Source organism: Mirounga angustirostris, unplaced genomic scaffold, assembly GCF_029215605.1.
Source record: "Mirounga angustirostris isolate CCGP_5_RB_7025 unplaced genomic scaffold, mMirAng1.0.hap1 SCAF_14, whole genome shotgun sequence".
In the NCBI taxonomy this organism is placed as follows: Eukaryota; Metazoa; Chordata; class Mammalia; order Carnivora; family Phocidae; genus Mirounga; species Mirounga angustirostris.
Window position 1 is genome coordinate 85,244,520 of NW_026991722.1, and position 23,910 is coordinate 85,268,429.

Below are 23,910 nucleotides of genomic sequence, written 5' to 3' on the forward strand. Positions count from 1 at the left end.
GAGACAGACCTGGGTTCAGATCCAGGCCCTACTGTGCAGCCCTGGGAAAATTACATAGCCTCTCTGAGCCTTGGTTCCATCATTTGTAAAATAGACAATAATAGATAAACCTCATAGGTCTATTCTGAGTATTCCAATAAGACACTGCCTTTAATGTGCTGTGCTTACATACAGTAAGTGCTCAATACGTGCCAGCAAGTCAGATACTGCCCTGAGTAGCTATAGGTCTGAAAGCCTCCATACAAAAATAGGTCAGGTTGATTCGTAGAGCGTGCTTGAGGGACATCGGATGTTTAGGGACATCATTTCCCTTTGGTGGGTGACTTCACGGGGGCCAACCATACTCTTCTGGACCGAGTCCTGTACTGCCCGGTCAGCGACCATGGCAGGGGGGATTTAATAGGCTCAGGGGAGGTAAAAACTGCCCCTGACCTTCTGCCCAGGCCTTTCCCAGAGTCTTGGAGCAGGTCCGTGGGTCTGGCTTGGCATGCCTGGGGGGATGTGTGTGCCGGGAGGGCCCCATCCCCATGCCTCATAGTGACTTCCTGCTGGGTCTTCTCTGGCTGGGTCATGGTGGCAGTGGACAGCGGTGGGACAGTGGTGCTGGTCAGCCAGGACGGGATCCAGAGGCCGCCCTTCCGCTTCCCCAAGGGAGGGCACCTCCTGCAGTTCCTCTCATGCCTGGAAAATGGGCTGCTCCCTCATGGGCAGCTGGACCCTCCACTCTGGTCTCAGCGGGGAAAGGTGAGTGATCGCAGGGGACCCAGGGAGGCTGGAGTGGGGGTCAGCCATGGGGAGTGTACATTTTTTTTTAAGAGAGAGAGAGGAGCGTGTGCACGTGCACAAGTGGGGTGGGGAAGGGGCAGGTGAGAGGGAGAATCCCCCCCAGCCTAGCGTGGAGCCCGAAACTCGGGGCTCAATCTCCCAACGCTGAGATCATGACCTGAGCCGAAATCAAGAGGCAGATGCTTAACCGACTGAGCCACCCAGGCGCCTGGGGAGTGGTCATCCTGGGAAGTGTGGATCCTTACATGGCTTTGTGAGCACATACATACCCCACTGAAACCCTCAGGCTGTGCAGACTGTGGGGACAGGTGTATCCCAAGGACTGTGCAATGGGACACGTTCTTTCAGGGCAAAGTATTTCCCAAACTGCGCAAGCGAAGCCCTCAGGGTTCCGCCGAGTCCACGTCTTCAGATAAGGAAGACGACGAGGCCACAGATTACGTGTTCAGGATCATCTACCCCGGCATGCAGTCTGAATTTGGTAAGCTGCCCCATCTCTGGGCCCCCTGGATCCACCGGTTAGCTGCTTAGGAAAATGATTCCAGGTGTCTGGGATTAGAAGACAAGTGGTCTGGACTCTGGGGCCAATGGGGGGGGGGCAGGGGGAGGACCTGAAACCCGGAAGTTAGTGTCTCGGTCCCCCCCAAATGAGAACCACGTGCTACTTGGCTTAATAAAGATGCACCTGACCAGGAGGTGGCCTGGGGTACTGGCCGTGGCCTCTGAAATCCTGGTCCAGAGAGGCAGGTCACTTCACCCTCTGTGTCTTGGTTTCCCCATCTGCAAAATGGGGATGTTCACAGCACCTGTGTCATAGGGCCCTTGTGGGGATTAAATGAGATAAGGCTCTTGGCACAGAACACGTACATTTTAGCCTCTATCACACTGTTGTTCTTTTACTTAGCTATATTGTCAGGATTTGATGAGCTACAGAGCTGACCAACGTCAAGTCTGTAGCATAAAGTCCCGCACACAGTAGACCCTCAGTAAATGACCGTGAAAACTGCGGAGGGGAAGCAAAGCACTGGAGGCGGCACACGGGACGCTACGTGTACGTCCAGCACTTTGCACCGCAGCTGCCCTGGTGTAGATGCTTGGTTAACGCAGGCTGTTGCCGTCACGGTCGTCATTACCACGGGGTCATCGCGAGGGTTAAATGAGCTAATGTTTGCAAAGTTCTCCAAAAGAGGCCTGGCATTTATTAGGCACCGTATGGATGTCTGTTCAGCAATGCGATATTAAGCTGTAGGTTCCTTCTGTCCACCCCATTTTATTTAACCTTTGGCAGCCCGGTTGTTCCATTTGATGGATAACGGCTCTGAGCCTCCCCTTGCTTTAGTGACCACAGCCGGGCCCCAAGAGACTCTCTTGAAAGCAGATGTCCTCCTGGCAAGGGTGGGCTAACCGTGCCAGGCCAGTTCATGCTCCGGCTCTCATCCCCCGCTGAATTGGATCAGGGGTGCGGGGCAGGCTTGGCGGCTTGTAGAATGTCAGGCAGCATCCCGGGTCTCCCCCAGCTAACCGCCAAGTAGCAGATCTGCCCCCACCCTCGCCACCAAGTGGTGACAACCAGAAATGTCTCCAGGCGCTGCCAGGTGCCGTCTGGGAGCAAAATCGCCCTCGGTTGAGAAAAGCGCACATCCCTGCGTTCACCTCTGCCCCTGCAGTGTGGCCAAGTGACTTGCCCTCTCCAGACCTCATTTCCTTGTCTGTAGAATGGGGAGAACAGCACCTCCCCAGCCAGGATCCTATTCTGAGGAGTCAGTGTGATGATGTGTCAGTCACCTAATGTGAAATGCTTGACGGATGCTCAGTGAGTAATAGGTACCACGTGTGAAGTGCTACTGTGTGCCAAGCCCGCCTTTGTCTCTCCAAAGTTGTAACTAATTTAATCCTCACCACCGCCCTCCTAGGGAGGTGCCAGTGTCCTCACCAACCCCCGTTCTTCAGAAGAGGAGATCGAGGCACAGAAAGGTTAAGAAACTGGCCCAGAGTAGCACAGCTCATCCGCAGTGTGGTTGGAATTTAAACCCGGGTGCCCTGGCTCCAGGGACTGCCTCTCACAACCACTCCTGGCGGATTGTTTTGACCCGGATGTGGGGATATTGTGGTTTCACCCGCTTCATCCCCAAGCTCAGATTCAGCCCACATGGCAGTGGTGCCCCATCCATCCTTGGTTGATTTTTTTTAGGGGCCTGAGCCCCACAGAGCTTAACACAATCATGTATGGTTTTCATCTTTGAGAACAAGGAAGTCCTTTCTGAAGAAGTGTCTAAATCAGAAATGGGCAAACTCCTTCCTGTGGTCCAAATTTGGCCCACTGCCTATTTTTGTAAATAAAGTTTTATTGGAGTATAGCCACGCCCATTCCTATCCATATTGTGTATGGCTGCTTTCACACCATAGCAACGGAGTGGGATTGTTGTGACAGGGACCGTGTGGCCCACAAAGCCAAAAATATTTACTATCTGGCCCTTTATAGACAAAGTTTGCAGATGCCTGCTTTAAGTAATAAGAGAAGACTTTGGCCCTGTGGGGAGGGATGATGTGGCCATAAACGGTTCTAACCCCCCTCTCCGTGTCTTCTTGCCTCTCTCTTCACCACCTGGTCCTTGTGCACAGAGGCAGAGACAAGTTCTGAAACATGGAGACAGGTTCAGAGTCAGAGCAGGGCATTTTCAGACTCCTGCGTTGCTGGGACTGTCTGTACCATCTGGCGTGGTAGGCGTGAGCCGCGTGCGGCTCCCCAGCACTTGAAGTGCAGCGAGTTCGAATGGAGATGTGCATTAAGTGTAAAAGACACACTGCATTCTGAAGATTTTGGAACAACAACAGAAAAGAATGCAAAAAACATCTCACCAGTAATTTTATATTGACTCTATGTTAAAATGGTAACATTAGGGATACACTGGGTTAAACAGAATATATTGTTGAAATTGATTTCATCTGTTTCTTTTCCCCCTTTTAGTGTGGCTACTAGAAACTTCTAAATTAAGCATGTGACTCAGGGTGGATTCCTATTGAACAGAGCTGGTCTAGGGCAGGGTTGACATATTGGACTGAATAATTGTGTGTTTGGGGGGGGGGTGTCTTGTGCATTATAGGAAGGTAAGCAGCATCCCTGGCCTCTACCCACTGGATAGATGCCAGTTACATCTAGCAAACTCTCAGGTTATCATGACAAAAAATGTCTCCAGACATCGCCAAATGTCCTTGAGGAGCCAGAATTGCCCCAGTTGAGAACTGCTGGTCTAGATAGAGCATGGATGATGTTGCGGGGATATCAGTCAGGAGAGTATGAATAAGGTCTTGGGGTCTGATGCCCTGGGTCGGAATCCCAGCTCCACTGTTTGTTCGCTGGATGGTATTGGGCATGATGCTTACATCTGTGCTTCAGTTTCCAAATCTGTGAAAGGGGATAATAGTAGTACTTGCTCTCAGTAAATGATAGCAGAAAGAGAAAGGGGACCTTGGTCAGAAAGAGCTGTTAACGCCAAATACCACCTGCTGGGGCTGTGGGTGGTTAAGTACAGTTGTCATTCTGAGCCTCAGTTTCCCCTTCTGCAGAATGGGAGAAGAGGTGCATCCCCTACGGGGTAGGATGATAAAGCAATCCCATGCCTGCACAGCAACCAGCACATAGTAGGGCGTTTTATAAGCATCAGGCATTCTTTCTTCCTCGAAGCCAACACAGTACATGGGAGCTGGGCAGAACTGGGCAGAGGAAAGGTAGAGCCCCGAGGAGTGGGTTCCTTGGCTGTTTCAGTGTTCTGCCCACCCCAGACATTTCATTTCACTGGTGCTTTTTGTTTTTTGTCTCAAGTTGTTCCTGACTCCCTGGGCAGCACTGCCCCCGACTCGGAGAGCCCCGCCTGGACGGTGGTTCCTGCCGGCCGGTCCGTGCTGGTGGTGGCCAGGGGCGGTCAGTGGGCGCGAGCCAGATGGGACGCCACCTTCCCCAGGCCGGACCTGAAGCTACAGCCCCCCAGTAATGTCTGGGCTCCTCCCACGCCTAGGGCTGGGTGCTGGCCACCTCTGCCATGTTGTCATTTGAGTCTTGGTCCCCCGGGCGAGGGAAGTGGGAGACAAACGATGCCCTCACGCTGTCCAGCCTCCACGTGGCAGGATGCAGCTTAGAGTGTTGTGGGATCTGTAAGGAAGGGGTCCACTGGTGATGCCGGTGGAGTGTGAGGGGCTGGGGCCAAGGCATACTGGCCGCACCTTGCTGAAACCGATCAGTGCTTCCCTGAGATTGGCGGAGAACTGGGGATGCTTTTCTAGAACATTTTACAGGGGCTCACTGGTCTTTCTTGGCCAGCTCATCAGTGAGTCAGCTTGGGGAGGAGCTTTCTGCATTATCCGTGGGTAGGGCTGCCCCTGTCAGCCCCTGAGCTCTGATGACAAGTGGCCCTGGGTCCACAACTCCCCCCACCTTGCAGCCCGAGGGAACAGGCCAGGGATTGCCAGTCATCCTTGAGGGGGGATGGCCTATGGGGCAGATGTGCACCCTTCTCAATCTCCTAGGCCAGGACTTGGCAACCTAGGGCCCACGGGCCGGAGCCAACTGCATTCAGTACTACCCATGAGCTAAGAACGGTTTTTACATTTTTTTTTTTTTTTTTAGTGATTGACAAAAATCCAAAGCAGAGTAATATTTGCAACCTGTGAAAAATGATATGAAACTCAGATTTCAGTGTCCATAAATAAAGTTTTATTGGAACATAGCCGTGCTCACGTGTTTGCATCTTGTGGATGGCTCTTTTGCATTCTGACGGCAAAGTGGAGTGGTTTATGACCACGGCCAAGTGGTTCACAAACCCTAAAATGTTTACTGCCTGGCCCGTGACTGAAAATGTTTACCGAGCCCTGTCCTGGAGAAAATAAAATTTTTGCACCTGTCTGGAACTGCCAAGAGGCTAGGAAGTTAACGGCAGAAATTGTGTAATGTGTGAGTCACCGTTGTGTTTGTCCTGCAGCTCTGCAGACGGGGTGGTTTCCATGGAGCTGGGAGAGAAGGCAGTGAGGGAAACTCTAAGTGCTGTATCCTGGGAGCCGGTGATCAGGAGTCACCAGTACGCGTGTTAGGAGATCGGTCATGGCCTCTTGGTTCTCGAACGTGCTGCTGTTATCAGGATTGTTTTTTGCTATACAGACTTAAGGCTGTATCTCCAGGAGGTTGGGGGTGGGATACAGGCATATGGCTTTTTAACAAGCGCCCCTCTCCCCGCCGCATGATTCTGGGTGGGAGTCGCCCACCTGCTTGAGACCCGTTGGTGGAAGAGCCATATGGCTCAGGATGATGGATGGTGCAGGTGGCCTCATCAGCAGGAACTCCATTGAGTCCCTTGCCCTTGGGTGCCCTGCCTCATGTGTTGAGTTAGGCTCCCTTCTGTCTCCCCACTAGAGACTCTCTCTCCCAGAGAGTCTATCTCTGGGGACTCAGGACCATCAACCTTCCCCAGAAGCCCCCAGCAGGCTCCTCTTCCTTCTTGTCAGCCTCCTGTGAGGACACTTGAATGACAACATGGTGAGGCTCAGCCTCCTGCTCTGGGACTGGGTCTCTTTCCTTGGCTCTTGTCTCTCTCTCTCTCTCTTTCCCCCCATGCCCCACTTCTTCCTCTCTCTTCAGCTGTCATCAGCTCTGCCTGTCTGCTGAGGGCCCCAGATCTTGGTGGTGGCTTTCACTGGATCAGGTGGGCTCAAAGGTCTGGGTCAGATAATGATTGGGGTCGCTGTCTCCGACTATCACATTCAGGGTCTTTCCCTGTCCCTGTGCTGGCCTAAGGGGCGAGCTGCTTGCTTTGGGATGAGGTTTCTGTGACCCACATAGACTTAACCGGGGCTCTTGCTCCATCCCTCGTGTCCATCACAGTCCCCCAGGACCTGATGGATGTCTCCGTGAGCAACCTACCGCCCCTATGGCAACCCAGCCCCCGGAAGTCCTCCTGCTCATCCTGTTCACAGAGTGGCTTGGCCGATGGTGGCTCATCCAATGGGTGCAACCATGAGAGGTATGAGGGGCTTAATCTGTGGGCGGAGGGTATGGAAGGATTTGCCAAAGATTTATAGATGCCCATTTCTTGCCCAGGACTGAATTCAGAGGAGGAACATAAGCTATGGAATCATCGAGGTCTGGGTTAAATCCTAGCCTTGTGAAGTCCTAGCTATAGGAGCTTCCTTCCATGTATCAGTCAGGATAACCAAGGTTATGTTGCAGTAACAAACAGTCCTGAAATCTCAGTGGCTCAGTACAACAAAGGTTGATTCATCGTGCATTCTGTGTGTCTATCGTGGGTCGGCTGGGGGCTCTGCTTGCTCCACATTAAAGGGCCTGGCTGATGGAGCCACACCATCTCGAATATTCCCAGTCACAGTGAAAGAGGGAAAGGCAGCTCTGGGGCGCCTGCACGACAATGAAATGCTCCACTCTGAATGCAGCACATACTCTTTCTGCTCCCGCCTCATTGACCCCATCCACCACAGGCCATGAAGCGCAGTCCTATCATGCTCCTGGAAGGCAGAAACTAAAAATACTACTCACTGCCAACCACACGTGCCTCAGTTTGCTCCTGTGCCGAATGGGAATACAAATGCTTGCTTTGTATAGCTATTGTAAGGACAAATCAGATACTGGTTTAACATGGCCAGCAGGTGGGACCCAGCACCTGGCAATGCTCAGTAAGTGATGCTTCTTATTTTATTGGATAAAGTTCGATCCCCAGATCATCTCTTTCCTGGCCCATAGATCTCGTGTGTCTTCAGGGCTACTCAGTGCAATAATAGGACTTATCTTGTTTCTCAGCTGATGCCACGTGGCCTGGCTGGGGATAATGGAATCCCTTTTTCCATGCCGGGCCTCTGGCCCAGTGGGTGGTCCAGTCTTCAGCCATAGGAGCTTAAGGGGTGGGAGCTGACATCACATTTTTGCAGTCATCTAAGGCCTGCCTTTCAGCACGTGGTCCAGAAGCAGAATCTGCATTTAACAGGATCCTAAGATCATGTGCACACTTTTCAGTTTGAGAAGCACTCTTGTAACCAGAGAATCTCTCATGTCTGTGTGCATCAGAATCACCGGGGGAGGTGACACTGGTTCCGAGACAACTTCCTTAGGGGTCCTGATTGAGTAGGTCTGTGCGGGGCCCAGGAATCTGCACATTGGAGAAATTCCAAGTGATTCTTGGGCTGTGGTCCATGGGCCATTGAAAAACGCTGTTCTAACCTAGTATCCCCTCTCATGGCATCTGCTTACACACCTGTAGTGACGGGGAGCTCACCACCTTTCAAATGGCCAAGTCCACTGTGGGACAGCTGTGTTATGCTGTTCTTAGGTAAACTGAGCAAGCCTGAGCCCCACCAACCTGAGGGCACAATGAGGGTGATTTTAATGTTTAACGCCTCCATGTGTGTAACTGGAGTACTTTAGCCATGCCTCCCTCTTGTCTTTTTGAGATTTCCTGGGTGTCCCCAGGATGTCCTGAGAAAAAAATATGCAGATATTCCTCCACTCTGCTCTCTGCAAGGATGCAGAACACTCCCATCAGCAGTCCTTGATTTCCCCAACAGTGCTGGGGCCTTTCTCCCCTTTCCTCTTTCAGCCAAAACAGCGCCCCCCCCCCCCCAATTCCCACGCAAGAAGAAGCTCTGAGGCATCACCTACCTCGCAGTCAGCCAGACTCTGAGTCCCGGTTCGGCTCAGTTTGGTTTAGCTGGCTCACTTCGGAAGTCCGAACTCTTTGTGCAAGTGACAGAAAACCACTTCAGACTGGTTCAAATACAAAAGAAAATCTCGACAGAACTGAGGAGCCTAGAGGTGTGATGACTTCAGGCACTGTTGGCTCCAGACGCTCAGAACACAAATCTCTGTTTGTTCAGCTCTTGCCTCTGACTGCCACCGTGATACTTTCATTCTCAGGCAGGCCGTTCCTATGCAGGGGCAGACCTGGATCCCAGCAGCCGCCGCCCTACATCCCTCTGGCTTAGGACCTCGAGCAGAGAGAAGAGTGTGAATTTCCCTGGAGTTCCAACAAAATGAGTCTGGGGCTCATTCTCCTTGGCTCAGGTTGGATCACATGGCCACCTCTTACCCAGTGCCTGTGACTCTAGCCTGAGTCTTGTACTGGGTCGAATCAGCCCCATCCAAACCGCAGAGAGCTGGGGAGAGAGTGACCCCAAAGCTGATAGGAGAAGTGGCGGTATGGGTAGAAACAGTAGTCCCCCCAGAGTCCCCTTGGCTGGCTGGTTTTAATCTGCCCCCTACAGGTAACGAGCTGAGTTCCTCCAGCAAACGTGGGCTCTGTATGGTCTTTTCTAAGTATCCTCTCTTCCTCCACCTGCAGGGCCCCGCTGAAGCTCCTCTGTGACAACATGAAGTACCAGATCCTTTCCAGAGCCTTCTATGGATGTGCGTATCGGCCTCATTTGCCATTGTGGTCTACGGGCGTGTTTCTCGAATGCCTGTCGTATGGCCTCTGCATTGGGGGAAGGAGCCTGGCTCTGGCACGGGAACCTCCGCTCAGATGTGTCTAGTGTTAGTGAAGTTACGCGGACTTCTCGGAGCCTGAACTTCCTCAACCAGAGACTGGGCATAAATTTTATCTCTGGGCTCTCAGAGAGGACAGCCAACGACGGGGCTCCTCGGTAGCAGGGCTGTGGTTAGTCACCATTGCATCCTTGGTGCCCACCTAGGAGGGTTCGTTCTCAGAATTAAATGAGAAGCATGTATAAAGCCCCTGGCACCTGGCGTTACATGTCATGGGTGCTCAGTACAAGTGGGCTCCCCTCACCTATGTATGGGCAGAAGCAGAAGAGTAAGGAGAAGTTTCTCAGAGTCCATCGTCTCTCATGGTTCGTCTACCCCTCCGATTTGCCCCGCTTCATTCTTCCCCTCCCGCTACCTTCTTCTTCTTCTTCTTTTTTTTCTTAACATATAGTAAGGAGAAGTTAAAAATTAAAACTTAAATACAGGTATTCTGATTATTTCCATTTAACACATGGGGAAACTAAGGCACAAGGAGGCAGAGTAACTTGTCCAAGGTCACACAGCTCATACAGGACCGAGCTGGGACTCAAACCTAGGCCTGCCTGACCCAAAGGCCGCCGCTGCTGCTGTTGTTTTTCACTCTGCTGTGTTGATTCTTAGCACGTTTTATTTTCCCCGCCTCCCAGCCTAGATGGGGGAGACGATATGTCAGGGATTCTAGAAAAGTGTTAATGCATCCTGCGTGGGCCTGCAGAATAGCAGTGCCAGCCATGTGCCCGAGCGACTGGAGAGACAGGGGGAGCGTGGGCTCCCAAGGTCAAGGTTTTTGCCTGTTATCACCCATCCCCGGTGCCTAATGCAGGGCCTGGCGTGGAGCAGGCCCTGGATGCGTATTTATGGGACCCAAATGGAAGAGCTTCCTGGAGGACGGGTTGGGGGTCGAGATGGATCTTCAACAGTGTTACCGCATTCAATGGCTCATCCCTGATGGTGGTTGAGAGCCCGGGTTCTGGCGCTATGCAGCTTGGGTTCAAATACCAACTCTGCACTTCCTAGCAGTGTGACCTGGGCAAGAGACAGAAGCAGTCTGTGCCTCAGTATCCCCATCTATAAGATGGAGAAGGTACCTGTTTTATATGGTTGTCATGAGAATTTAGTGAGTTAAGTATGTGAGCTCTGGGCAGCTCCCTGGCACGTAGTATGTGCTTGTGTAAGTGTTAGCCATCTCCTCCTCTTCTCCCTCTCCCTCCTCTCCCTCCTCCCCCTCCTTTTCCTCTTCTCCCTCATCCTCCTCATTGCTGGTAGGGGCCAGTCCTCGGGCTCCGGAAGGCCCAGGGTCCTCTCTAGGAGTTGATAAGGGAGAGCCAGAGGGAGGGGGCACAGAGCAGACACAGGCCAGCATTTGCTAAGTATCTCCGTGTACCAGGCACTGTGCCCTCCACGTGCCCAGCTGAAGGGCAGCAGGTTGGCAGGCATTCATTTAAGAATGCAGGGCCATCTTTGAAAGCAAACCAGGTGCATCTCCCAGGGCCTTCTTTATCCGGCTGCACTTTGAACACAAGTCGTCCACCTCTGCCATCCTCCGTCTCTCTTGGGATGGGTTGGAGGCACCCAGAGGCACAGTGAGCCTGTGGGGTCACTTACTGCCTCCTGCCCATGGATTAAATGCCTTGGCTTCTGGCAGAAGAGGTAATGTCACCCTGGCCCAGGCTGAGAAAGGTGATTGGACGTCCCCAGGCTCACACAACTATTAAGCGGTCAAGCCAGCAAGGGATTTTGCCCCTCGGAGCCCCATTCCTCGTCTGGAAGAGAGGGATGATGGGACTTTCCAGGTCATGAGGGTTCACGAGGATTGCAGGCAGGGCAGTGCTTTGAGATCCGTGAGACAAGGCAAGGTAGGTTGGATGGTGGATGATGGCTTCCCTCCCTCCCTCTCCAGGGCTTGCCTACTGCAGACACCTGTCCACCGTGAGGACCCACCTGTCAGCCCTGGTCAATCACATGATCGTGTCTCCGGACTCGCCCTGTGATGCTGGGCACGGGCTAACGGCCAGGATCTGGGAGCGGTACCTTCAGGACAGCACAGTAAGCCTTGGCCTGGCTCAGCCTGTGGTGGGGCAGAGCTGGGGGGACCATCTGGTCATCTGAGCAATAGACCCACCTGCTTACGGGGACTCGAGGCTGTTATGACACCTTTGGGTTCTGTGTACACAACCCAAAGGCCCCTCCCTTCTTGAGAGTTCCAAGACCCACAGCCTGCTTCTGCCCATAGGGGTTGAGGATCAAGGAGGATGGAAAGTACCCATGATCGTCTAGAAGGAGTAAAAATGAATCAGTCACCAAGCATTTATTAAGCACCAGCTGTATGCTCAGTGCTGCAGGAGGTACTGTGAGTCCTCAGCAGGAAGGGACTTCACAGTGCAGTTGAACTACTTAGAATGACAAAAGTATCTAAGTCAGAGGAGGCAGCTGGGACAAGAAAAGCCACCATCCTGCAGAACTCTCCCATCTGTGCCTCAGGCCTGAGAATCCTCCCGTTAGATATTCCACCTGGAGACAGATTTGTAAGATTTTCTTTTTTTTTTTTTATATATAAAGACTTTATTTATTTATTTGACAGAGAGAGGCAGTGAGAGAGGGAACACAAGCAGTGGGAGTGGGAGAGGGAGAAGCAGGCTTCCCGCGGAGCAGGGAGCCCGATGCGGGGCTCGATCCCAGGACCCCGGGACAATGACCCGAGCCGAAGGCAGACGCTTAACGACTGAGCCACCCAGGCGCCCAGATTTTCTTATCAGAAGGCAAATGTCCCCACAAGGAAGATGTTTACATTTGAAAAAAGTGTCCTGGTCAAAGTGGGAAACAAGATGAGTCAACTTTTCTGTATCCTGCAGAACTTCCTAGAACCTTGCCTAGGCTGATATGCTTGTCACTCTCAAGAAACTGGGGGTGGCTGGGGGTGGGAGAGCATATGGAACAGTCCCTCAAATGTATGGGGCCACAAGGTACCTTTATTGGAAAAGTACCTCCCATGGCTGGTGTGGAAAGCAGAATCCATTTTGATAGACACCAGTCTAACCGCCACCAGGAGCAGGCATTCAGAAGAAATAACCTGATTCCTCCACGCGGGATGAACACGGTACCTTCCCACCCAGGCCCTGGGGAGGGCCAGGCTGGTAAGCACCTGGGTTGGCTTGGCTTCCCCACGCCGGGGAAAGGTGCTGTTGTGTGGATTAATTTGGGAACGCTGGGGGACTCTGGGAAAAACAAACTGTTTCCCAAACCTGGACAAACAGAAGGGTTGTTTAACCTTTTTTTTTTTTTTTTTTTTTTGCCAAAACTAGCTGTTTTTCTAAACGACAGGAGGAATGCCTACTGACTGTGACAACTCAAACAATGAAGAATGCAGGTGTATAGGACAAAAATTGTTCAGATACCTTCTTTCTGCCACAGAGCTCTCGTTTTGATCCCCTGAGTTAATGAACAGTGTCAGTTATGTAGAGACCCTGCCATATATTTTCTGTGCTTATACGTCCATAGATATGCCTACGTAGATACCTCTGTAATTCTTATTTTTTTCAATTATGTGTGTATTTTAAGCAACAACTTCATTTTATATCAAAGGCATCTTTCAGATCTCTAGGTGAAATACTGAATGCTAGCACCTTAACACCTGACAGATGAGTAGCCCATAATTTATTCAAATCTTCCCCTAATGATAGACAGTTGGGCTCTTTCTCTTTTTAAAAATTATTTCAAACAATGCTTCAGTCAACATCTTTATAAGCACATATCATTCTGACCAGTGCTTTTATTCAGGGGTAGATTCCTAGAAATTAAATTGCTATGCATTTAAAATTTAAATAGATATACGAACTTACTTTCTCAAAAAAAAAAGTCATAGTGTTCATAATCCCCGGCAGCCTGGGAGAGTGCACATTTCCTGAGGAATTCAAAAAGATTTATAGACTTCTGGGCTCCACTCCAGCATTACTGATTTAGCATCTCTGGGAGTGGAGCCCAAGAATTTATATTTTTTGAAAGTTCCCCAAATGCTTCTAGTGATCTCCCCAATTTGGGAGGTACTAGTCTAGGGACAAGTTGGTTGAAAAAATAAATCAGTCAAAAATGAATATTTTTCGTCTAACACTTTTGCAACCCTTTCACAAACCGGCTATATTTTTACCTTTCTTGGTTGCATTGTTGTATTAGGGTGCACTGAGCCACAGTAACAAATAGTCCACACTTTTTCAGTTGCTTGACATCATGGGGTGTATTTCTTGCTTACTGAGGAGTCCTAGGTGGGCATTCCTGGTGAGTGGGCATCTGTCCTCCCTCCAGAGGTTCAGGGGTCTCGTGGCCCCACCATCCTCCAGAGCCGCATGGTCATCTGCCTCCAGGCAGCAGAGAGGAAATGGAGAGTCTGAAGGGAATACACCTGCTTCTTTAAAGCCCTGGCCAGGAAATGGCTTATATCACATCCTGTCACATCACACTGGCCGGTACCTTGTCACATGGCCACCCCTTACTGCAAGAGAGGCTGGGAAATGGAGTCCAGCTGTGGGCTCCAGGACCCAAGCAGGTGGATTTTTGATGAAGAGTTTACAGCCTCAGCCACAAATAGTTCTCTGATTTTTAAACAGCTTTGACAAAGCTGTCTGCAGAATACAAATTAAAATTTCCAACAAAGACAAAAGAGTGGCTGGTTTTGCCATTGTCGTCAGGTACATCTAAGATGAGCATTAAGATGTAAAATCAGTGGGACGCCTGGCTGGCTCAGTCAGTAGAGCATGCGACTCTTGATCTCAGGGTTGTGAGTTCGAGCCCCACATTGGGCATTGAACTTACTTTAAAAAATGTGAAATATGCTTGTAATTTTGGAATGTTAAGAGAGAGGAGGAAACAGAACCCCACTACCCTTCAGAGTAACTTTCTAGTAGTCATTGGTACTTTCCATACACATACACACACACACACACACACACACACACGAACAGATAGAACCTGCTGGTCCCCCAGCGTGACTAATTATAACTGCAAAGCCTTTGCCTGAAAATTTTAAAAAGAGGGCAAATCTATTGGACAGTACAGCAAACAGTTGTTAAAGTCATCCTAGTGTGCACAGAAGTTATTAGTGCATGAAGAACCAGCTGGAAATGTTCATTTTGGATTGATTTGCTTTTAAACAATTTTCTTTGAGCTGAGTCAAGATTAATAACTTTGAGATAATGTTGCCATATCAACATAATGCACAAAACTGACTAAAAATTAAGTAGAAATGTTAACTCATTCTGTACTGACCTTTCGGGTTTTTTGCAAAAAATGGGTTCACACTAGATATGTTCCGCATTTTGGATTTTTCCCCACTTAACAATACACTTTGAACATCTTTTTGTGTAAGTGTTCATGGATGAACCTCCTGCCCTTTCTTCTCTTTGCTGGTATTCCCATCAGCGGGTAGTTGGGGATTTTCCCATATGATGCCAGGATGGATATCCCGGTACACACGGCTTTGCTTATTCACACCATGATCTCTAAAGGCCACGTCTGAGAAGTGGGACTGCCAGCTCACAGAGCCCTCCTTCTGGTTTTCTGTTGACCAAACCCTTTACTTCCTCCCACCTACCACAGAGTTACGAGGAGCAGGAGCTGCTACGCCTCGTCTACTATGGGGGCATCCAGCCGGAGATCCGCAAGGCCGTGTGGCCCTTCCTCCTGGGCCACTACCAGTTCGGGATGACAGAGACAGAGAGGAAGGAGGTTGGTTGCCCCTGATGGGCAGTGGGGTCTTTGGCAACAAAAGGAGCCAGGTACTGTGGGGCTGGGGGGTGCTCTGGTTTCATGCTGGACCAAGATGGGACAGGGGAACATGGGGGAGCCAGGAAGCTCTGGGGCAGGGCTGTCCAGTAGAAATACAATACAAGGCACAGATACCATTATTTAAAATTTTATTTTGGGACATAATTGTAGATTCACAGAGTTACAAGAAATAATGCAGAAGAATCTCATGTATCCTTTATCCAATTTCTCCCAATGGTAGCATCTTAAAAAAGTATAATACAATATCACAACCAGGGCTTTGACATTTGTGTGTGTGTGTGTGTATGTGTGTGGGGGTGGTGTGTATCACCACCACAGTCAACATACTGAACATTTCCAGTGCTACCAGGGTCCTCCTGTTACCCTTTTTTAGCCACACCTCCCAGCCTAACACTTGGCAACCACCAGTCTATTCTTTATTCCTGCAATTTTGTCTTTTCAACAATGTTGTACAAATGGAATCATGTAGTATGTAACCTTTTGGGATTGACTTTTTCACTGAGCGTAATCCTCTGGCAGTCTGTCCTTTCCATGGCCAGGAGTTCTATGGTGTTCCATGGCCTGGGTGCATCCCAGTTTGACTATCCACCTGTCTTGGGCAGGTGGGCTGTTTCCCGGTTTGGGCTATTACAAAATGGCAGTGAACATTCGTGTTTTCATGGGAGCATAAGTCATCATTAAATGCTCAAGAGTACAATTGCTGAGACATACGGTATGCATGCTTAGTTTTGGAAGAAACTATCAAGCTTTTGCAGCGGCTGAACAATTTCTGTTCCCACCAGCAATATCCGAGTGATCCACACCTGCATCCTCCCTGGAGTTTTGGTCTCATTGCTGTTTTTTTTTTTAATGTTAGCCACTCAGGCAGGTGTAAATGATGTTCCACTGTGGTTTTAATTGGCATTTCCCAAATGGCCAGTGATATTGAACATCTTTGCACACGCTTACTTGCCACCTGTCTTTGGTGAAGTGTCTGCTCATGTTGTTTCTCTAGCTGAATTGTTTGGGTTTTTACTGTTGGATTTGGGAGTTCTTTATATACTCTAGATATTCCTTCTCTGTTGGATAAATGGTTTGCAATATTTTCTCCCAGTCTGTGTCTTGTCTTTTCATCCTCTTAGTGGGATCTTTTGCAGAACAAATTTCTAAATCTTTGGTGAGGTTCAGTTTATCAATGTTTCCTATATACATTGTGCTTTTTGTGTCGAGTCTAAGAATGTTTTGTGTCGAGTCTAAGTCTAAGAGTCTTTGGATCCCAAAGATTTTCTCCTGTGTTTCTTTTCTCAAAGTTTTATAGTTGTACATGTTACGTTTAAGTCTGTGATCCATTTTGAGTTCATTTTCGTATACGGTGAGTGCGTGTTACGTTTAAGTCTGTGATCCGTTTTGAGTTCATTTTCATATACAGTGAGTGGTTTAGGTCAACGTTCATTTTTTGGCCTGTGATGTCCCGTGGCCCCAGCACCATTCGACAGAAAGGCTGTCCTTCCTCCAGTGAATTGTTTGCGCCCCTGTCAGCAATCAGTTGGGCATATTAGTGTGGATTCTCCATTCTGTTCCGTTGATCTGATACCACCATGCAATGAGTCACCTTCAGCTGATATCTTAAATGTTCAGTTAATGTTTTAGTAGTCCTATTTTGAAAAACGGAAAGAAACAGATGCCCACAAATACTTTTAAAAATGGTAAGTTCATGAGAAGTGGCAAAAAGTATAATAAAGAGGCCCTGCCGTACCCATCATTCGGCTTTCCCCAGTGGAAGCATCACCTAGAACAGTAGCCCATTACCGAGGGCCAGGACATTAACATTGGCACAATAGTGCTCTTACCTTAACTACAGACCTCACTAGGATTTCACCAGCTTCTGCATGAGCTCATGTGTTCTTGTGTGTGTGTGCACCCGTGTGTGTGTGTGTGGGGGGGGTAGGTCTGCATCATTTCATCAAGGAGAAATTAATTTTACTAATATATTTTATTTAACCCAACATAGCCAATATATTACCATTTCAGCATGTAATCAATGTAAAAATTATTGAGAGACTCTACATTCTTTTATTCATACTAAGTTCTTTTTATTTATTTTTTTTAAATTTTTTTTATTCTTATGTTAATCCCCATACATTACATCTATTCATACTAAATTCTTAAAACCATGTCCACGTACCACTTGTGCTTTATATATTCGTCAGTAAGTTGACTCACTGTGTGTAGAGCTTATTTAAAAAGATAGTTGATATCCCTGCATTCAATGGAAAACTGACATGACTTGCCATAATAGAAGGAAACCATAAAAAAATAGGATATTACAAAAAGGTATAATTCCGTTCCACGCAGATGCCGTAGCCTGCCTGAGGCCTGCTCCCTCACTGTCAGAAAGGGGGATTATGAAGTGTTATAGGAGGGGTTCAGGACACCATAGCACCAGACTGACCTTTCCCATAATCGGAAAAGTTAAAGGGGAGCTAGAAATAGAAATCACACTGTGATTCCGTGTGATAAGACCCCATGCCAGTGAACTGTCCAAAATCGTCTCGGGAAGAGCAGGAGGCCCCCGCCATGCTTCACCCCTTGCTTCCTGGGCTCCTGGCAAACAGGAACAGCGTTCTGGGGTGCCAGGCCCCGTGCTTGGGACCAGGGACCCAATGGTGCATTAGACAAGGTCCTTGCCAGTTTAGTGGGGGTTGTGCCGAGTCAGACGGAGGCAAACCCAGGGGCTGTAAGAGCACATAGGAAGTACCTCTGCCGGGCAGAAGGCTACCTGCTCGCTTTCCAGGCAAGAGGGGTGAGGAAGGGCCTCTAGGAAGAGGGGCCGGCAAGAGCAAAGCCCGAGGGGAGACTCGTGCATGATGTGGGGTATGTATGTGTATCTGTGTGGGTTTGTGTGGGGAGGGCGGGAAGTGCGTGGTTGGCATGGTGGCTGGAACATAAAGGACAGGAGGGTGGGGGTGACAGTGAGAGGTGGGGCTGGGGAGGAAACAAAGAGGAGGCTGCTGAGGGGTAAATGCATTGGGGGAGCAGGCTGGGACAAGCAGGCACCGGGAAGGAGGCTACTGGGGTCGTCCTGGTGCAGGGTCATGGAAACCTAACCTAGAAAGGCAGTGGGAATGGGGAGGTGTGCTGGGACGAATCTTCTGGAGGTCAGTGGGTGGGAGGACAGGCTTTTGGTCAGGGTGGACCCTCAGCCTCTCTCTGGAAGCCCTGAATAGCTGAAGGATTCCCCACCCCTCCCAGCCCGGCCCGGGGCAGGCTCTCTGCCCTCTCTCTTCGTGCCCCTCCACACCCTTACTTAGATCAGCTCGTCTGCCCCCACTTGTGCCCAGAGGCCTGACAGATTCAGAGCCTCGGTTACCTGGGCTGTGTATCAGGAACAATGCAAGCTGCCCTGCAGTCTGCTGACATACCACAAGGAAAATGCTTGAAATCTGTAATCCTTCTGTAGGGCCATTGCAGGAGTAAAGGGGAGAGGTCAGTTTTGTTCACCTTTGTGTCCTCTGCTCCTGGCCCTGCGCCAGGCATGTGGGAGGCCCTCAGTAAATGTGTGGAGGGAGTGGATGGATGGATGGAGCGGGGCATCCTCCTCATCTTGTTTCCCCATGCCTAGTGTGGTACCTAGCACAGTGTGGGTACTTCCAAATTATGGGTAAATGAGTGAATGGGGAAGGAGAAAAGGTAGTAAGAAAGGAAAGAAACAGTCCTCTCCCTTCCGAACCCCCTAGGCTTAGTACGCTGCCTGCAGAGTAGAAGTTCCACAGATACTTGAATGTATGAATGAATGAATGAATGAATAGGAAGGAAGGGAGGGAGGGCGGGAATATGGGAAGAAAGAAGTAGCCTTGCACACGTTTGTGTATCCCCAGGGCCTAGCCAGTGCCCTGCACATAGTAGGTGTTCATTTAATATCCGTTGGATGTCCATGAATGATAGCTGGGTGTCTCTGGAGCTCAGGGTCCCAGGCCAGAGCTAGCATCCTCTTCTGGCTTGGGCTGGCTCTCCCCAGGGGTGACCTTGCCTCTGCCCTGGCAGGTGGACGAGCAGATTCACGCGTGCTACACACAGACAATGGCCGAGTGGCTGGGCTGTGAGGCGATCGTGCGGCAGAGGGAGCGGGAGTCCCACGCGGCTGCCTTGGCTAAATGCTCGTCAGGGGCCAGCCTGGACAGCCACCTACACCGGATGATGCACCGGGACTCCACCATCAGCAATGAGGTGATGGGCGGCACCCATCCGGGAGCACGGGGGGCAGTAAAGGCTGGGATCTGTGCCGTTTATTGTAGGAATGGTGACAGCTGGGTGTCTGGAGCCATCACCCCTAGCGTTTGTCAAACCATGGAGTTTGACAGACCTGTGTTTGAATCCAGCCTCACCATGTCCTAGCTGTGAGGCCTCAAGCAAGCACCTTTACTTCTGGGCCTCAGTTTCCACATCTACAAAATGGGAGCAACCATTTGCGTAGGGGAGGTTTGTGTGCAGCTCACGTGAGATAAAGCACACAAAGCGCCTAGCACAGAGCTAGACTTTCATGTATTCAGCAAATGCTCACTGAGTGCCTACCAGCATGCCAGGAATGTCCTGGAATGTCAGGAACGCTCCAGTAGCCAAGTCAGACCTCTCGGCTCTCACAGAGCCTCCAGTTCAGCAGCCCAAAGAAGGAGCTGAGAAGAAAGTTAATTCTCTTCCCCAGCGGTGTATACTCATCGGGTTGCTAGCAATCATGCTGCATACATAGCATAGCAGCAACCACCAAAAGTCAGCGGCTTCTAACAGTAAGCACTGAATGTATACGCATGGATCTGGCTCAGCCGAGCACCTCTGAGCGGGGCTGGCTGGGCTCACTCTTGCGCCCGCTGTCAGTGCCTGGTCAGCTACAAGGTTTGTTGATCGTCGCTGGGCTCTCTCCCACGTCTGGGGTGACCGGCTTATGCTCCCCGTCTCATCCCCCAGCAGGCTGAGCTGGGCACATTTCTTGTAGTGAACGCAAATCATAAAGAGACAAAGCGGAAATACACACAAGGGCTGGTTAAACCCCTGCCCTGGCGAGGTTGCTAACATCCCCCTGGCCGAAGCAGGTCACAGGGCCCAGCCTTGCGAATGAGTAGGCAGGAGTTAGAAGTTATAGGGCAAAAGCATGCCGACAGAGAGGGGAATAACAAAAAATCAGGCCCTTAATGCCAACCAGTCACTCGGAGTTGAACTTATATATTAGCCAGAAGTCTCAAGTACAGGGCAGCTAAACGTAGGGTTTTCCAGTTGCAGGAGTGGGAGGTGGGGTCCTGTGGGTTCTGTGTGGCCCCTGAGTCTCCAGGGAACAGAGGGAGACCCTCCCCCCTCCCCCCCTCCCCGCCTTCTCGTTGTACAGATAGGAGGCTGAGGCCCTGATAGGACTTGCCCAAGTCAGGAATAGAGATGAGACCACACTTGCAGAATCCCTGCTTGAGCTGAGGGGCAGGGCCCCAGAGCTGGGATGCAATGCCTCACCCCTGCTTTCTCGGCCCCTTTTTCTATCAGTCCTCCCAGAGCTGCAGTTCCGGCCGACAGCATGTCCGCCTGCAGAGTGACTCCAGCAACAGCACCCAGGTGACCTTCCGGAGGCCCCGCGCCTTCCCCATTCTCCCCTTCCCCCCCATCCACCCCCTCCCTCCAACCTGGAGTAAAGGCACTGGACATCCATCATCTATAGGTCACTTATGGTCTATTTGTTTTAGCTTTTTATACTGGCATAAAAAATGGAGTTTTTAGTTGCACAAGTAATACATGAATCTCTTCTCCTTCTAAATAATTAAAATATTGCAGAGAAAGCTAAATTTGGCTTTGACCATTCCTAATCCCCACTTGCGCTCCCTAGAAATAGCATCATTAGCTGTGTGTCCTGTCACCCTGCTGATTGCCTATACAGACACAGAAGTATGTACACAGTATGTAAAGGATGTATTGCAATGTTTGATAATTTTTGAAAATTTCTACATAAATGCCATCGTATGTGTTGGCCCACAGCTTTCCATTTTATTCAATGAAATGTTAACTCATCTCACTGGATATTAAATAAAAAAGCAAAGCCCCCCAAATATGCACACTGTGTCACCTTTTGCATAAAAAGAGGAAATATTAATATTTATATTATTTCTATTTTCAAAAACAATGGATGAATAAGCCAGAAACAAATCAGAATGGTTACCTACAGGAGTCAGGGAAGGCCCTGCACAGGGAAAGAAGCTACATTTCCATGAATACCCCTTGTTTCCTGGTTCCAACTTTGGAGTTAGATACTTTTTTTTTTTTTACATAATTTAAAACAATTGAATTTAGAAGAAATTTTTAAAAACCAAAAACGTGATTTTAACAGCAAATCAGATTGGTGACATAAACACACAGAGAAGAAATATTTCATGTCCCCTTGGAACATGGTCTTATCTCCTTAATAGGATATGATCTCAGGACACAAAGAACCACAGATAAATCTTTGAGATGTATCCTGGAGGCTTTTCCACAGTGGTTCATACATATCTAACTACTTTTGAAAATTGATCTGTAATAGCCAACCATGTGGATATAATACGCTGTTTTTAGCCTGTTCCTTATGTTTTTAACTAATTCTTTACTTAAAAGATCTACGTGCATATAATTTTGTGTGATGAAAGGTGCGCTTCTTGCCGCTTGAATTCCCAAGTACTCCCTCCTCAGACAATTTCAATGCTTCTTTATTTCTGGATTATTCTATGCATTTTCATACAATAGGTCACTTTTTAATTTTTACAACGGGAGCAGATATTATACCTGGTTCCACCCCACCCCTTTTCCCAACTGTATAGTATTCCACGTGCATGTTCCATATTTGAACCCGTCCCCCGCTGATGGAGATTTAGGTTGCTGCTGGAAGCCGTGCCACAGTGGACATCCTCGTCTCTCTGTTTTTGTGCACCTCGCCTTCAGGTGTTTGAGTCTGTGGACGAAGTAGAGCAGGTAGAGGTGGAAGGCAGGTTGGAGGAGAAACAGCCCAAGATCCCCAATGGGAACCTGGTGAATGGCACCTGCTCCCCGGACTCTGGCCATCCCTCTTCCCACAACTTCTCCTCGGGCCTCTCGGAGCACTCGGAGCCCAGCCTGAGCACAGAAGACAGTGTCATGGACGCCCAGCGCAACGCCCCCCTGGCGCTCCGACCTGGGGACAGCAGCGCGGATGACGGGCAGAGCAGCGAGGCCACCACCTCCCGGGAGGAGGCCCCCCGCGAGGAGCTGGCTGTGCAGGACAGCCTGGAGAGCGACCTCCTCGCCAACGAGAGCATGGACGAGTTCATGTCCCTCACTGGCAGCATGGACGTGGCCCTGCCCGAGAAGGAGGGGGCTGCCATGGAGGGCTGGGGGGGCGGTGAGGTGGAGAAGCACAGCCAGGTGGACAGCGAGGACAACCTCTCAGAAGAGCCCGAGATGGAAAGTCTCTTCCCCGCCCTGGCTTCTCTGGCCGTGGTCACTTCTGCCAACAACGAGGCGTCCCCCGTGTCTTCCAGCGGTGTCACTTACTCTGTAAGCCACCAGGGTTCTCCTCCACTCGGTTCTCTCACCTAACAGCTGCGGGAGGGTTGGGCGTGTCCCACGAGCCTCAGTTTCCCAGCACGACCTCTGGTCTGTTACATTTTCCCCAGCACAGAGGCTGCCCTGGAGAAGCCCCTTTGGGAGGGAAGACAGTATCCTACCTCAAGATCACAGGCTGTGCAGTTCAAACCGTCCCAGGTTCAATCCCAGCTGAGGCATGTCTCTTTATCTCTCTGAGCCTCAGTTTCCCTATCAGTTGGGTACCTTCTCTCTTGAGCTCAGAATTAGTGAGTCCAGTCCTCCGTGCCTGACATGTGGTGAGCCCTCCCCGTCAACAGCAGCCTTGAGGATGAGCATCCTGGCGCACACTCAAGTCCAGCAACTTTTAAATACTCAAGTTTGCTTTCTTGCCAAAAAGTCCAAGCCAAAGGATGTCAGCTGAATGGGAGGTTTTCTGAGCCAGGCGTGGTGTTTCCATTTTCCTTTAAAGAACTTATTTCTTTTTTTTTTTTTTTAAGATTTTATTTATTTTTGACAGAGAGAGAGAGAGCACAAGCAGGGGGAACAGCAGAGAGAGAGGGAGAAGCAGACTCCCCGCTGGAGCAGGGAGCCCAATGCGGGGCTCGATCACAGAATGCTGAGATCATGACCTGAGCCGAAGGCAGACGCTCAACCGTCTGAGCCACCCAGGCGCCCCTAAAGAACTTATTTCTAAGATATACTTGCCCATAGTTTATAGAGTCAAAACAAACCAGCCTAAATAGGGAACCAGAAGTGCCCCCCACCCACCGGCGTGGAGCTCTCCCAGAGGCAGTGGAGGTTACTTACTCTGCCCAAATTATCTGGTGTTTACCCTCTTGTCTGTAAATAACTTACTTGTATTGCTACTTCTTGATCTTTTTTTTTTTCCTTTTTCTTCAGTTCCAGACATTCCACACCCACACCCTCACCCCACGGGTGACACCTTCCCAGCCCTATCCATCTACTACAGTTATAATCATTTTAGTTATACATTATACTAGTATAACAACATAATGTATACACCATCTAGGAAGCTGTATTTATTTTTTCTTTCCTACCAAAAAAATTCTGTTTTCCCCAGATGCGTTTTCATTTCCTTGTCTCTGTTTTCCTTTCCTACATTTGCCACATGTGGATCAGCAGTTCACCCCCCAGCCTCCAAACTGCCAATTTTCTAAATCTCTCCTGGAACGTTCAGACACATCAGCTTTTCTCTTCATTTTTATGTCTCAAGAAGTTTCCCCAGTGGCCTTTCCCAGTCCACTGCTCCCGATAGATAG

The 23,910-nt window shown here is 49.8% G+C and overlaps 1 protein-coding gene across 2 annotated transcripts in view; it reads left to right on the plus strand.

Annotated features, from left to right (window-relative positions):
• The window catches only part of SGSM1 (small G protein signaling modulator 1), an 89,066-nt gene that overhangs the window by 48,161 nt on the left and 16,995 nt on the right, over window positions 1–23,910 (plus strand). Inside the window, exons 11-20 of one of the 2 annotated variants that reach the window (XM_045887439.3) lie at window positions 581–744; window positions 1,135–1,267; window positions 4,610–4,774; window positions 6,659–6,797; window positions 9,123–9,187; window positions 11,205–11,350; window positions 14,894–15,022; window positions 19,106–19,288; window positions 20,588–20,656; window positions 22,010–22,600. In XM_045887439.3, coding sequence (XP_045743395.1) covers window positions 581–744; window positions 1,135–1,267; window positions 4,610–4,774; window positions 6,659–6,797; window positions 9,123–9,187; window positions 11,205–11,350; window positions 14,894–15,022; window positions 19,106–19,288; window positions 20,588–20,656; window positions 22,010–22,600 — 1,784 coding nt within the window. The remainder of the gene's footprint in view (window positions 1–580; window positions 745–1,134; window positions 1,268–4,609; window positions 4,775–6,658; window positions 6,798–9,122; window positions 9,188–11,204; window positions 11,351–14,893; window positions 15,023–19,105; window positions 19,289–20,587; window positions 20,657–22,009; window positions 22,601–23,910) is intronic. The other variant, XM_045887440.3, reaches the window with a different exon arrangement.